The 15,011-nt window shown below is 52.1% G+C and overlaps 1 protein-coding gene across 1 annotated transcript in view; it reads right to left on the minus strand.

Moving 5' to 3' along the window:
• Window positions 1–15,011, minus strand: part of LOC106605863 (protein capicua homolog) — a 77,525-nt gene that overhangs the window by 55,164 nt on the left and 7,350 nt on the right. Inside the window, 1 exon segment of the mRNA XM_082975503.1 lies at window positions 7,734–11,850. Coding sequence (XP_082831629.1) covers window positions 7,734–11,604 — 3,871 coding nt within the window. The 5' untranslated portion in view covers window positions 11,605–11,850.

A 15,011-nucleotide genomic window follows, 5' to 3' on the forward strand; every position in this document is an offset into this window, starting at 1 on the left:
GTGTGTATAAGTGAGTGCCCTGTGTTGGGTGTGTGTGTATAAGTGAGTGCCCTGTGTTGGGTGTGTGTGTATAAGTGAGTGCCCTGTGTTGGGTGTGTGTGTATAAGTGAGTGCCCTGTGTTGGGTGTGTGTGTATAAGTGAGTGCCCTGTGTTGGGTGTGTGTGTATAAGTGAGTGCCCTGTGTTGGGTGTGTGTGTATAAGTGAGTGCCCTGTGTTGGGTGTGTGTGTATAAGTGAGTGCCCTGTGTTGGGTGTGTGTGTATAAGTGAGTGCCCTGTGTTGGGTGTGTGTGTATAAGTGAGTGCCCTGTGTTGGGTGTGTGTGTATAAGTGAGTGCCCTGTGTTGGGTGTGTGTGTATAAGTGAGTGCCCTGTGTTGGGTGTGTGTGTATAAGTGAGTGCCCTGTGTTGGGTGTGTGTGTATAAGTGAGTGCCCTGTGTTGGGTGTGTGTGTATAAGTGAGTGCCCTGTGTTGGGTGTGTGTGTATAAGTGAGTGCCCTGTGTTGGGTGTGTGTGTATAAGTGAGTGCCCTGTGTTGGGTGTGTGTGTATAAGTGAGTGCCCTGTGTTGGGTGTGTGTGTATAAGTGAGTGCCCTGTGTTGGGTGTGTGTGTATAAGTGAGTGCCCTGTGTTGGGTGTGTGTGTATAAGTGAGTGCCCTGTGTTGGGTGTGTGTGTATAAGTGAGTGCCCTGTGTTGGGTGTGTGTGTATAAGTGAGTGCCCTGTGTTGGGTGTGTGTGTATAAGTGAGTGCCCTGTGTTGGGTGTGTGTGTATAAGTGAGTGCCCTGTGTTGGGTGTGTGTGTATAAGTGAGTGCCCTGTGTTGGGTGTGTGTGTATAAGTGAGTGCCCTGTGTTGGGTGTGTGTGTATAAGTGAGTGCCCTGTGTTGGGTGTGTGTGTATAAGTGAGTGCCCTGTGTTGGGTGTGTGTGTATAAGTGAGTGCCCTGTGTTGGGTGTGTGTGTATAAGTGAGTGCCCTGTGTTGGGTGTGTGTATATAAGTGAGTGCCCTGTGTTGGGTGTGTGTGTATAAGTGAGTGCCCTGTGTTGGGTGTGTGTGTATAAGTGAGTGCCCTGTGTTGGGTGTGTGTGTATAAGTGAGTGCCCTGTGTTGGGTGTGTGTGTATAAGTGAGTGCCCTGTGTTGGGTGTGTGTGTATAAGTGAGTGCCCTGTGTTGGGTGTGTGTGTATAAGTGAGTGCCCTGTGTTGGGTGTGTGTGTATAAGTGAGTGCCCTGTGTTGGGTGTGTGTGTATAAGTGAGTGCCCTGTGTTGGGTGTGTGTGTGTATAAGTGAGTGCCCTGTGTTGGGTGTGTGTGTATAAGTGAGTGCCCTGTGTTGGGTGTGTGTGTATAAGTGAGTGCCCTGTGTTGGGTGTGTGTGTATAAGTGAGTGCCCTGTGTTGGGTGTGTGTGTATAAGTGAGTGCCCTGTGTTGGGTGTGTGTGTATAAGTGAGTGCCCTGTGTTGGGTGTGTGTATATAAGTGAGTGCCCTGTGTTGGGTGTGTGTGTGTGTATAAGTGAGTGCCCTGTGTTGGGTGTGTGTGTATAAGTGAGTGCCCTGTGTTGGGTGTGTGTGTATAAGTGAGTGCCCTGTGTTGGGTGTGTGTGTATAAGTGAGTGCCCTGTGTTGGGTGTGTGTGTATAAGTGAGTGCCCTGTGTTGGGTGTGTGTGTATAAGTGAGTGCCCTGTGTTGGGTGTGTGTGTATAAGTGAGTGCCCTGTGTTGGGTGTGTGTGTATAAGTGAGTGCCCTGTGTTGGGTGTGTGTGTATAAGTGAGTGCCCTGTGTTGGGTGTGTGTGTATAAGTGAGTGCCCTGTGTTGGGTGTGTGTGTGTATAAGTGAGTGCCCTGTGTTGGGTGTGTGTGTATAAGTGAGTGCCCTGTGTTGGGTGTGTGTGTATAAGTGAGTGCCCTGTGTTGGGTGTGTGTGTATAAGTGAGTGCCCTGTGTTGGGTGTGTGTATATAAGTGAGTGCCCTGTGTTGGGTGTGTGTATATAAGTGAGTGCCCTGTGTTGGGTGTGTGTGTATAAGTGAGTGCCCTGTGTTGGGTGTGTGTGTATAAGTGAGTGCCCTGTGTTGGGTGTGTGTGTATAAGTGAGTGCCCTGTGTTGGGGTGTGTGTGTATAAGTGAGTGCCCTGTGTTGGGTGTGTGTGTATAAGTGAGTGCCCTGTGTTGGGTGTGTGTGTATAAGTGAGTGCCCTGTGTTGGGTGTGTGTATATAAGTGAGTGCCCTGTGTTGGGTGTGTGTGTGTATAAGTGAGTGCCCTGTGTTGGGTGTGTGTGTATAAGTGAGTGCCCTGTGTTGGGTGTGTGTGTATAAGTGAGTGCCCTGTGTTGGGTGTGTGTATATAAGTGAGTGCCCTGTGTTGGGTGTGTGTGTATGTATAAGTGAGTGCCCTGTGTTGGGTGTGTGTGTATAAGTGAGTGCCCTGTGTTGGGTGTGTGTATATAAGTGAGTGCCCTGTGTTGGGTGTGTGTGTATAAGTGAGTGCCCTGTGTTGGGTGTGTGTGTATAAGTGAGTGCCCTGTGTTGGGTGTGTGTATATAAGTGAGTGCCCTGTGTTGGGTGTGTGTGTATAAGTGAGTGCCCTGTGTTGGGTGTGTGTGTATAAGTGAGTGCCCTGTGTTGGGTGTGTGTGTATAAGTGAGTGCCCTGTGTTGGGTGTGTGTGTATAAGTGAGTGCCCTGTGTTGGGTGTGTGTGTATAAGTGAGTGCCCTGTGTTGGGTGTGTGTGTATAAGTGAGTGCCCTGTGTTGGGTGTGTGTGTATAAGTGAGTGCCCTGTGTTGGGTGTGTGTGTATAAGTGAGTGCCCTGTGTTGGGTGTGTGTGTATAAGTGAGTGCCCTGTGTTGGGTGTGTGTGTATAAGTGAGTGCCCTGTGTTGGGTGTGTGTGTATAAGTGAGTGCCCTGTGTTGGGTGTGTGTATATAAGTGAGTGCCCTGTGTTGGGTGTGTGTGTATAAGTGAGTGCCCTGTGTTGGGTGTGTGTGTATAAGTGAGTGCCCTGTGTTGGGTGTGTGTATATAAGTGAGTGCCCTGTGTTGGGGTGTGTGTGTATAAGTGAGTGCCCTGTGTTGGGTGTGTGTGTATAAGTGAGTGCCCTGTGTTGGGTGTGTGTGTATAAGTGAGTGCCCTGTGTTGGGTGTGTGTGTATAAGTGAGTGCCCTGTGTTGGGTGTGTGTGTATAAGTGAGTGCCCTGTGTTGGGTGTGTGTGTATAAGTGAGTGCCCTGTGTTGGGTGTGTGTGTATAAGTGAGTGCCCTGTGTTGGGTGTGTGTGTATAAGTGAGTGCCCTGTGTTGGGTGTGTGTGTATAAGTGAGTGCCCTGTGTTGGGTGTGTGTGTATAAGTGAGTGCCCTGTGTTGGGTGTGTGTGTATAAGTGAGTGCCCTGTGTTGGGTGTGTGTATATAAGTGAGTGCCCTGTGTTGGGTGTGTGTGTGTATAAGTGAGTGCCCTGTGTTGGGTGTGTGTGTATAAGTGAGTGCCCTGTGTTGGGTGTGTGTGTATAAGTGAGTGCCCTGTGTTGGGTGTGTGTGATATAAGTGAGTGCCCTGTGTTGGGTGTGTGTGTTATAAGTGAGTGCCCTGTGTTGGGTGTGTGTGTATAAGTGAGTGCCCTGTGTTGGGTGTGTGTGTATAAGTGAGTGCCCTGTGTTGGGTGTGTGTGTATAAGTGAGTGCCCTGTGTTGGGTGTGTGTGTATAAGTGAGTGCCCTGTGTTGGGTGTGTGTGTATAAGTGAGTGCCCTGTGTTGGGTGTGTGTGTGTGTGTGTGTGTGTGTGTGTGTGTGTATAAGTGAGTGCCCTGTGTTGGGTGTGTGTGTATAAGTGAGTGCCCTGTGTTGGGTGTGTGTGTATTAGTGAGTGCCCTGTGTTGGGTGTGTGTGTATAAGTGAGTGCCCTGTGTTGGGTGTGTGTGTATAAGTGAGTGCCCTGTGTTGGGTGTGTGTGTATAAGTGAGTGCCCTGTTTTGGGTGTGTGTGTATAAGTGAGTGCCCTGTGTTGGGTGTGTGTGTATAAGTGAGTGCCCTGTGTTGGGTGTGTGTGTATAAGTGAGTGCCCTGTGTTGGGTGTGTGTGTATAAGTGAGTGCCCTGTGTTGGGTGTGTGTGTATAAGTGAGTGCCCTGTGTTGGGTTTGTGTGTATTATTTCTCTCAAATTTGGTGTCCAAATTTGTTTACATCCGTTAGTGAGCATTTCCGCTTTGCCAAGATAATCCATCCACCTGACAGGTGTGGCATATCAAGAAGCTGATTAAACAGCATGATCATTACACAGTTGCACCTTGACCTGGGGACAACAAAAGGCCACTTCTAAAATGTGCAGTTTTGTCAATTGGCCTGCTGACTGCAGGAATGGCCACCAAGAGCTGTTGCCAGAGAATTTAATGTCAATTTCTCTACCATAAGCCGCCTCGTTTTAGAGAATTTAACAGTACGTCCAACCGGCCTCACAACTGCAGACCACGTATAACCACGCCAGCCCAGGAACTCCACATCCAGCCTCTTTACCTGGGGGATCGTCTGAGACCAGCCACCCGGACAGCTGATGAAACTGTGGAGTATCTCTAATAAAGCCCTTTTGTGGGAAAAATTCATTCTGATTGGCTGGGCCTGGCTCCCCCATGGCTGGACCCCTGCCCAGTCATGTGAAATCCATAGATTAGGGCCTAATTTATTTATTTCAATTGACTGATTTCCTTACATGAACTGTAACTCAGTAAAGTCTTTGAAGTTGTTTCATGTTGTGTTTATATTTCTGTTCAGTTTATATAATGTCACTTTTATCCGCAATATGATAGGCTAGTCGTTGTGTGTGTGTAGCAGTATTGTAGAGGCCTGTTCATATGTGTAATTTACACTCAAAGCTCATCGTAACTACGCAGTAAGCACACACCTCCCTAGTTTCTCTCTGACAACCGCATGCACAAACAACAACTCACACCCTCTTTCTCTCAAGAGGGAGAAAACACCCACATACACTTGTCTCGAAAAGACAGACAAATAGCTAGACCTACAACACATACAATCACACACACACTGAATACAACAACAGGCCATCTAAATGTCATACCACTGCTCCAGCAGAGATGGAGAAATGTTGATTCACTGTTTATTGATCACACACACACACCACACACACACACACACACACACACACACACACACACACACACACAGAGAGACACACACAGAGAGAGAGACACACACACACACACACACACACACACACACACAGAGAGACACACACAGAGAGAGAGACACACACACACACACACACACACACACACACACACACACACACAGAGAGACACACAGAGAGAAAGAGAGCCCACACAGGAGCTTGAAGCACAGAGGATTCATTACACACCCACATGCACTCTGGCACTGTAACGTGGACGAGCCCAACACAACTCACTCAAAAATACCTCCCAGACCTTATTTTACCCCTTCATACTAGACAACATGACACAGACACACACACGCTCAAACACACACACACACACAATGCGTCATTGATAAGTGGCGTGAGTAGATAATAGCCTTTGGGGAAAGGCAGCTAACAAAACCATCCCTCCGTCTCTTTAAACACACACACACACACACACACACACACACACACACACACACACACCTCTGGTTCTACCGTATCCTAACTGGGACTGTACCCCTTCTTACAGTCAGACGGCACTGCAGAGATGGGACTGAGAGGATTCATGTCAGTAGCATTCTCTCAAAGACAAAACCCCAAATGTCATTCATCCTCCCATCCTCTCTTTCAGAGGCCTTCCCCACTCTCTATCTAAACCCAGTCTCATTTTACATTTTAGTCATTTAGCAGACGCTCTTATCCAGAGCGACTTACAGTAGTGAATGCATACATTTCATACATTTTAATTTCATGCATTTATTTATTTTTTGTATTTATTTTTTGTACTGGCCCCGTGGGAATCGAACCCACAACCCTGGCGTTGCACACACCATGCTGGCGTTGCAAACTCCATGCTCTACCAACTGAGCCACAGGAAGCTCTCAAACAATGATGACACACACACACCCAGCGAGAGATGGTGGAAACGGTCCGTATGTGGCCTACATTACATACAGTATATCCTGTATTTTATACCCATTTAAACTGAAGTGATTTCCCTACTCTGACCCAACAGTCACCGACCAGCACTTCCTTGTTACTGTAAACCTTGGGTCAGTGCTATCTGGGATCCTTGGGATGTCCCTAAACTAACCCTAACCTTAATCCCTACTGTTACCCTAACCCTAACTTTAACCCCTACTGTTACCCTAAACCTAACCCTAACCTTAATCCCTACTGTTACCCTAACCCTAACCTTAATCCCTACTGTTACCCTAACCCTAACCTTAATCCCTACAGTTACCTCAACCCTAACCTTAATCCCTACTGTTACCCTAACCTTAATCCCTACTGTTACCCTAACCTTAATCCCTACAGTTACCTTAACCCTAACCTTAATCCCTACTGTTACCCTAACCTTAATCCCTACAGTTACCTTAACCCTAACCTTAATCCCTACTGTTACCCTAACCTTAATCCCTACAGTTACCTTAACCCTAACCTTAATCCCTACAGTTACCTTAACCCTAACCCTAATCCCTACTGTTACCTTAACCATAACCTTAATCCCTACTGTTACTTTAACCCTAACCCTAATCCCTACAGTTACCTTAACCTTAATCCCTACTGTTACCCTAACCTTAATCCCTACAGTTACCTTAACCCTAACCTTAATCCCTACAGTTACCTTAACCCTAACCCTAATCCCTACTGTTACCTTAACCCTAACCTTAATCCCTACTGTTACCTTAACCTAAAGTATTTTAAAATGCCAACTTCAATGGGGTAGGGAGGTCCCAAGGAGCAAGGACAGCACGGACCATAAACCCTGCTGAACAGACCAGACATCCCAGTACCTTCCCTTCACTAAAGGTCACTAAACTCATTCTGTTTGACGAGAGAAATGACCTGCCCAGAAGTCAATCCCTGTTCCATAAATGTGAATTTGGTGGAAAATGAAACTAGGTAACCATTTTCATGCTGCTGTTGCTGCTACAACAAACAGTGCATTCACACTTCAAAAGCTCTTCCATTTCACGATGCCAACCTAGGCCTCGCCTGGCGTTAAACACAATAATCAAAGCATAAAATAATCATATTATAATCATAGAATATCTTACCCCCCTGCATCCCTCTCCCTGTTCCTCTACCCAAATCTCATCCCTCCCTGTTCCTCTACCCAAATCTCATCCCTCTCCTGTCCTCTACCCAAATCTCATCCCTCTCCTGTTCCTCTACCCAAATCTCATCCCTCTCCCTGTTCCTCTACCCAAATCTCATCCCTCTCCCTGTTCCTCTACCCAAATCTCATCCCTCTCCCTGTTCCTCTACCCAAATCTCATCCCTCTCCCTGTTCCTCTACCCAAATCTCATCCCTCTCCCTGTTCCTCTACCCAAATCTCATCCCTCTCCCTGTTCCTCTACCCAAATCTCATCCCTCCCCGTTCCTCTACCCAAATCTCATCCCTCCCCGTTCCTCTACCCAAATCTCATCCCTCCCTGTTCCTCTACCCAAATCTCATCCCTCCCTGTTCCTCTACCCAAATCTCATCCCTCCCAGTCCTCGACCCCATCTCATCCCTCTCCCTCTACCCCATCTCATCCCTTCATGTCCAGGCTGTCTCCCAGTGTGTCTCACCTGTCCCGGGGCGTCCCATGATGATGTCTTTGCATGGTGTGGGGTGCAGGTTCTCTGCAGGCAGTATGAGGGGCAGCAGGGCTGTAGGAGAGGGGTGACAGGCCACTGGCTGCTGAACCTCCCCCCCAAATGAGCCTGTCCTCTCTGTCCTACCACCCCCCTCCCCTGGGCTGGCTGGGTTGGTGAGGGGGGGTCCCGAAGAGGGGAGCGTGGTGGAGATGGAGATGCAAGCCAAAGCTGGGTAACCGGGGGTGACGGAGGTCAGGGAGGGCGGGGCGGATGACACCAGCACTAGGGTGGGGGTGGGGCTCTGGAGGAGGACGGTGCCGTTGGTTGCCGCGGCAGCAGCAGCGTTGATGGGTACAGGGACTTGGAGAGTGGAGACAGGCTGGGGAGTAACGCTGTTAAGACTCTTAGGATCTCCTACTTCCCCCCCCCCACGGCCTAACGGAAGCTCTGTGAACTTGGCCAGAGGAACCTCCGGGTTCCGCACGATCACCGGAGAGTCCCGCAAGGCCTGCTGGGATGTGGGGTGGAAACGGCGGGGGCCTGAGTCTGGAGGGGAGGGGGGAGTTGGGGACACCAGGAGGGGAGGGGGGGAGGTGGCGGGGGAGGAGGGGGCCCGGCTGGTTGGTGTGCTCACCCCTCGGGGACAGGAGAAGGTGGGTGTGTAAGCGTGAGTGTGTGCTGGGGTCTGGGGGGAGAGGATGGGGAACGAGACAGGGTTCAGGTCCCCCTGCTCCAGCTCAGGTTTGGGGGGGTAGTCGTGGTGGGGGTGGGAGGGGGGAGGAGGAACGTCTGTTTTGCGTTTGCTGGGGCTCATGGGGACAGTGAAGGTCAGGTTAGTGTGGAAGGACGGCTGGACCCCTGAGGTATGCCTCTCCCTCTCTGCCCCCCCAGGGGTACCCAGCTTTCCCCCCGTGGCACTGGGGTGTCTGTGTCTGCGAGGAGGGGGGAGGACGGAGGAGGCGGTGATGGGGGAGAAGTTGGCGGGACGGAATCCGAAGAGGGGGGAGGGTGAGGGCGAGGGGGCGGGGGAGAAAGGGGACTGGTTGGAGATGGGGGAGAAGGAGGGGGTCCCAGAGTGAGAGCTGCCCAGAGACACCAGCATGGTGGCTGCCTCACACTCGTCAAAGTCAAACCTGGAGAAGTCATGGGGGAGGAGGGAGGGCAGCACCAGCCGAGGGCGGGAGTCTCCTCTACTGCTGGCCTCGCTGCTGTCTCTGGACGTCTCATCCCAGTCAAACCCACGCAGGTCTGAGGGGGTGACCGTCCCCGAACTGCTCCCTCCTCCCCTCCCCCTGTCCCTCTCTCCCCCTCCTCCCGCTCCCTCCATCTCTTTAGTTCTCATGGAGAGGTGGCGTGAGCAGTAGCCTCGTCTCTGGGACTCCTTCATACAGCCCTCTCTGGAACAGAGGCGTCTCCACTGCTTGCCGTTGAACTTCTTGCGGATACCGTTAGGGGTGCACACCACGTCCCCCTTCTTGTACTTCTGCAGGGTGGCCGACAGGGGGGTGCGGGAGCGCGAGGAGGAGGCTGAGGAGGAGGTAGACCCCCCTCCAGGGGTAGGGGTGGGGATCTGGGAGGGGGTCTTGTCCAGGGGGACCAGGGTGCTCTTGGAAGGGGGTAGGTGTGGTGGGGGGGTCATGGCCAGGGCCTCAGGGCCAGGCAAGGTGAGGGAGGACAGGTGAGAGCCCAGTGGCGTGCCCAGGCCCTGGACCAGGTGTTGGGAGGAGGGGTAGCTGTGCCCCCCGAGGAGGGGCTTGGAGAGGATGTGGCGATGCTGGGTGCCCATACTGAACCTAGACATCTCCATGTCCTCCTCTGGTGTTTGGGGCTGTTTCTGTCTCTCTTGTTCCCTCTCTTGTTCTCTCTCTTTGTCAGGGTGACCCTCTCCAGTGCTGGAGACAACGCTGGTCGTTAGCAACGAGGAGGGGTGGGGGGGGATGTTTCCATAGTGATGCCCCCCCACCACCCCAGCTGGAGAGAAGCTGTGCACCAACCTCGCCCCCCCTCCCATCGGCCCCCCCAGCGCCATCCCAATACTCAGCTGGCACACCTCCCTCTCCACCTCCATCTCCTCCCTCTCCCTCTCTCTCTCCCTCTCTCTCTCTCTCCCCCCCTCTGGGTGAGGCAGTTCCCAGGGGGGAGTCAGCAGCCTCAAGCTCTGTCTGGACACCCATACAGCCTGGGCCTGCACCCTCCTCCTCCTTTCCTCCTCCTCCATCCCTCTCTCCTCCTCCCTCCCTCCATTCTCCAGCGCCTCTCGATCCTCACACAGTAGCACCCTGTAGGGGAACGACACGGCAGGGTGGGGGTCTACCTGGGACAGCACTCCTTCTCTGTATAGCTGAGGTGTCCCCTGTTCACCCCCATCTCGCCCCCCTCCCCCTCTGAAAGGCACACATACGCGTGTCCCGATGGCCACGGACGCCGTGCCGGGTGGGGGGGCGTCCAGGATGAACTCCACGCTCCTCTCCTCTCCCTCCGGGTGTGCGGTCCCCCCCTGAAAGGGGTAACAGAGTATCCCCTCCTCCCCCTGCAGCTGGATATCAGCGCTGCCCCCACTCACCCGCCGCACCACCCCAGCCCTGAACATAGGAGACAGGGGTCCATCCCTCTCTCTCTCCCTCCCACCTTGCTCTCCGTTAAGTCTGTCTCTCCATCGACAGCGGGCTAGAACTCTCTGGTTCTTCAGGCCTTTGGCCAGGGCATCCGCCCCGGACATACTGCCCTTTCTGTGGCTCTGGTTGGGGCCGGGGCCGGGCTGGGAGGTAGTAGCAGAGTAAGGGGGCAGACTGCCATGGTAGGGGGCTCTAGCAGGGCTGGTACTAGGCTGGGGGTTCACCTCCAGATCGTGCTCGCTGGCTGTATCCGTGCATACGGAGCGTACTGAGTTAGGGGCCCCCTCTGCCTCTGTCTCCCCACCCTGGGGGTCTCTCTCTCTGTCCTGGGGGGCCACACTACCATTGTTAGGCCCTATGGAGGCCCCTGTCATCCCCTGTTCCCCCGGGCCATGGCTGTGGCTGCTAGCGGCTACCTTCCTCTCCTCATTGGCCACACTGGGGGCTAACGAGAGGCTGACTGAGCTGCTGCTATGGCTGTTACTAATGCTGTTACTAATGCTGTTACTGTTACTAATGCTGTTACTAATGCTGTTACTAATGCTGTTACTGTTACTAATGCTGTTACTAATGCTGTTAGTACCACTGTTAATACCATTAATAGTAGTGTTAGTCCTACTACTGTTATTAATGGTATTACTACTGTTATTACTGTTAGTACTACTGCTGTTGATGATGTTAATACTACTGCTAGTACTACTGTAGTTACTGTGGCTGTTGTGCATGGGGGCAGGGGTGAAGGTGAGGCCGGGCGCGTTGCTACTAGCATAGTGTTCAGCGATGTACTTCTTCTTGGGGACTCTGGCCTTGAAGGTGGCTGTTTTCCTACTGGATATGGAGGTAGGGCTGGGACTGGTAGTGGGGGTGGGGATGGTGAGGGTGTTGTTATGGGAGGGGGTGGGGGTGCTGTTAGGCCCCCCTGGTTTCCCCCCAACCCCCCCTCTGCTGTCCTCGGTCTTCTCTTTGACTTCAGGTTGCCTTGGCAGCACCTGCTCTCTAGGTCCCTCCTTCTTTGGGGTCTCACTGCCTCTGATTGGCTCCCGCTGAGAGCTGTCAGAGGAGGTTGTGGATTGTTTCCGTAGCAAGTGGGCAGGGGGCGTGGTTTGAGGCTGTCCGTCTTGGTTCTCCTTCCTGAGTTTGTTCCTGTCGTCCCTCTCTGGGGGGGTCTCTGTCGCCCCTCTCTTCTTCCCCCCTTTGGCCCGTGTGGAGGGGGGAGAGCGCCCCCTCTGTTTCTTTAGTGGCTTCATCTCTTCACCTTGTCTTTTCCTTTCTGCTTTCTACTCTGTGGGGTGAGAGCTGATGGTCGCTCTGTCCTTTCTTCTTCTTCTTCTTTCTTTTTCCGGTGCCCCCTGGTCTTTTTCCGGTGCCCCCTGGTCTTTTTCCGGTGCCCCCTGGTCTTTTTCCGGTGCCCCCTGGTCTTTTTCCGGTGCCCCCTGGTCTTCCGCTCTCTTTTTCACTGCCCTTTTTCCTTCCTTGTTCTTTTGAAATTCAGACTAAAAACAGAGAGACGAGAGAGAGAGCAAGAGCGAGAGCGAGAGCGAGAGCGAGAGAGAGAGAGAGAGAGAGAGAGAGAGAGAGAGAGAGAGAGAGAGAGAGAGAGGAGAGAGAGAGAGAGAGAGAGCGAGAGAGAGAGAGAGAGCGAGAGAAGACAGGTGGTCATTTATTATCTTCATCATCAAAAATGGCTGAGATTAGAAAATGATGTCATACCTGGAAGTGTACTGCACTGAATGACTTCCCACCATTCAGCTCCATGTAATCCACTAAAGTGTGTGTATGTGTGTCCTGGATATACATTAATGTTGAGTGAATTTGAGGAAGTAAAGGGTGTTGATGATTCCCACTCCAGCTAATGACGATGTTTCAAAGGCCACAGTTCCTAACATGTGTGGATGAGCCTCCACTAACACTCCACTAACTAAACTGAGTGTTTACAGATGCATCATCAGGTTAAATGATTCCACTAGAAATTGAATGCATATTATTTCATACATTAGCTTGGTCACTATGACATATGGTTTTACATCTGAGCACTGCTCTAGTATTACAAACTAATTTCTCTACACACACACACACACACACGATCCCAGGTTGTGCTGTTCTATGCGATGTGTGTGTGTGTGTGTGTGTGTGCGTGCGTGCCTGGGCTCACATTAACACATCAGGTAAAAACACACACCAATTGGGGCATATTTTAAATTCCATCAAGCAGTGGTGGTCTATGGTGGGCAGGGTGAGGTCACTCACACACAGAGAGGCCGAGGGCTGATTACACACAGAGAGGCCGAGGGCTGATTACACACAGAGAGGCCGAGGGCTGATTACACACAGAGAGGCCGAGGGCTGATTACACACAGAGAGGCCGAGGGCTGATTACACACAGAGAGGCCGAGGGCTGATTACACACAGAGAGGCCGAGGGCTGATTACACACAGAGAGGCCGAGGGCTGATTACACACAGAGAGGCCGAGGGCTGATTACACACAGAGAGGCCGAGGGCTGATTACACACAGAGAGGCCGAGGGCTGATTACACACAGAGAGGCCGAGGGCTGATTACACACAGAGAGGCCGAGGGCTGATTACACACAGAGAGGCCAAGGGCTGATTACACACAGAGAGGCCGAGGGCTGATTACACACAGAGAGGCCGAGGGCTGATTACACACAGAGAGGCCGAGGGCTGATTACATACAGAGACGGCTACACACAGCAGAGACAGAGAGAGAAGGAACAGAGGGAGAGAGAGCGAGAGAACGGAGGGAGAGAGAGATGGAACGGAGAGCAAGAGAGAGAGAGAGAGAAAAAAAAAGAGTAAGCAGCTGTGCAATAGGTCTGCCTTTCCCATATAGAGTCTAGCACACCCGGCCCTACTCTCTCTTCTCTTTCTCTCTCTCTCTCTCTCTCTTTTGTGTCTTTGTCTCTTTTTCGTACTGGCAAACACAGACACACATTTCAGGAAAAAGCTACACATTTTGAATAATCTGGCATATGTGCTCATATTGGGAAAATGTGAACCCTGGCACACGGTCAGGCACACTATTCAGTGATGCACAAAACAAAATGGACAAAAACAGTCACACACACACACGGATGTAAACACGCACACATTTCTTGGAGACGAAGTGAGGGTTAGGCTAATGGGAGAATTCTTCAACAGAGTCACGTGTTTTAACTGTTTGTTTACCCATGCTAAAAACGACTCACACACGTACACAACCCACGTACACAACCCACGTACACAACCCACGTACACAACACCATAACCTCTTTAGTATTTAGTTTAACATCACATCCTGTTACAAACTCCCTCAGCCTGTCTCACACTCTCAGGCCCCTGGCCGTCCCATTACGGCTTTTGGCCCTTTCTCTCCCTTCGGCTAAAATAACCGGATAGCCTGATTCATTCATTAGAATGGCACCTGGCCTGAAAGTAGAGCAATTATGGTTACGTGGTGAGGAAAACCTCCTGCCCCTAGTTGTGGTGAGTGTAGGGACGTGGTGAGGAAAACCTCCTGTCCCTAGTTGTGGTGAGTTTAGGGACGTGGTGCGGTAAACCTCCTGTCCCTAGTTGTGGTGAGTGTAGGGACGTGGTGCGGTAAACCTCCTGTCCCTAGTTGTGGTGAGTGTAGGGACGTGGTGCGGTAAACCTCCTGGCCCCTAGTTGTGGTGAGTGTAGGGACGTGGTGCGGTAAACCTCCTGTCCCTAGTTGTGGTGAGTGTAGGGACGTGGTGCGGTAAACCTCCTGGCCCCTAGTTGTGGTGAGTGTAGGGACGTGGTGCGGTAAACCTCCTGGCCCCTAGTTGTGGTGAGTGTAGGGACGGTGAGAGGAAAACCTCCTGTCCCTAGTTGTGGTGAGTGTAGGGACGTGGTGAGGAAAACCTTGTGGCCCTAGTTGTGGTGAGTGTAGGGAGGTGGTGAGTGTAAGGAGGTGGTGAGTGTAGGGACGTGGTGAGTGTAGGGACGTGGTGAGTGTAGGGACGTGGTGAGTGTAGGGACGTGGTGAGGAAAACCTTGTGGCCCTAGTTGTGGTGAGTGTAGGGAGGTGGTGAGTGTAGGGAGGTGGTGAGTGTAGGGAGGTGGTGAGTGTAGGGACGTGGTGAGTGTAGGGACGTGGTGAGTGTAGGGACGTGGTGAGTGTAGGGAGGTGGTGAGTGTAGGGAGGTGGTGAGTGTAGGGACGTGGTGAGTGTAAGGAGGTGGTGAGTGTAGGGACGTGGTGAGTGTAGGGACGTGGTGAGTGTACGGACGTGGTGAGTGTAGGGAGGTGGCGGGAGGTGGTGAGTGTAGTGACGTGGTGAGTGTAGTGACGTGGTGAGTGTAGGGACGTGGTGAGTGTAGGGACGTGGTGAGTGTAGGGAGGTGGTGAGTGTAGGGACGTGGTGAGTGTAGTGAGGTGGTGAGTGTAGGGACGTGGTGAGTGTAGTGAGGTGGTGAGTGTAGGGAGGTGGTGAGTGTAGGGACGTGGTGAGTGTAGGGACGTGGTGAGTGTAGGGAGGTGGTGAGTGTAGTGACGTGGTGAGTGTAGGGACGTGGTGAGTGTAGGGACGTGGTGAGTGTAGGGAGGTGGTGAATGTAGGGAGGTGGTGAGTGTAGGGACGTGGTGAGTGTAGGGAGGTGGTGAGTGTAGGGTGGTGGTGAGTGTAGGGTGGTGGT

This window comes from Salmo salar, chromosome 05, assembly GCF_965601325.2.
Source record: "Salmo salar chromosome 05, fSalSal1, whole genome shotgun sequence".
Classification (NCBI taxonomy): Eukaryota; Metazoa; Chordata; class Actinopteri; order Salmoniformes; family Salmonidae; genus Salmo; species Salmo salar.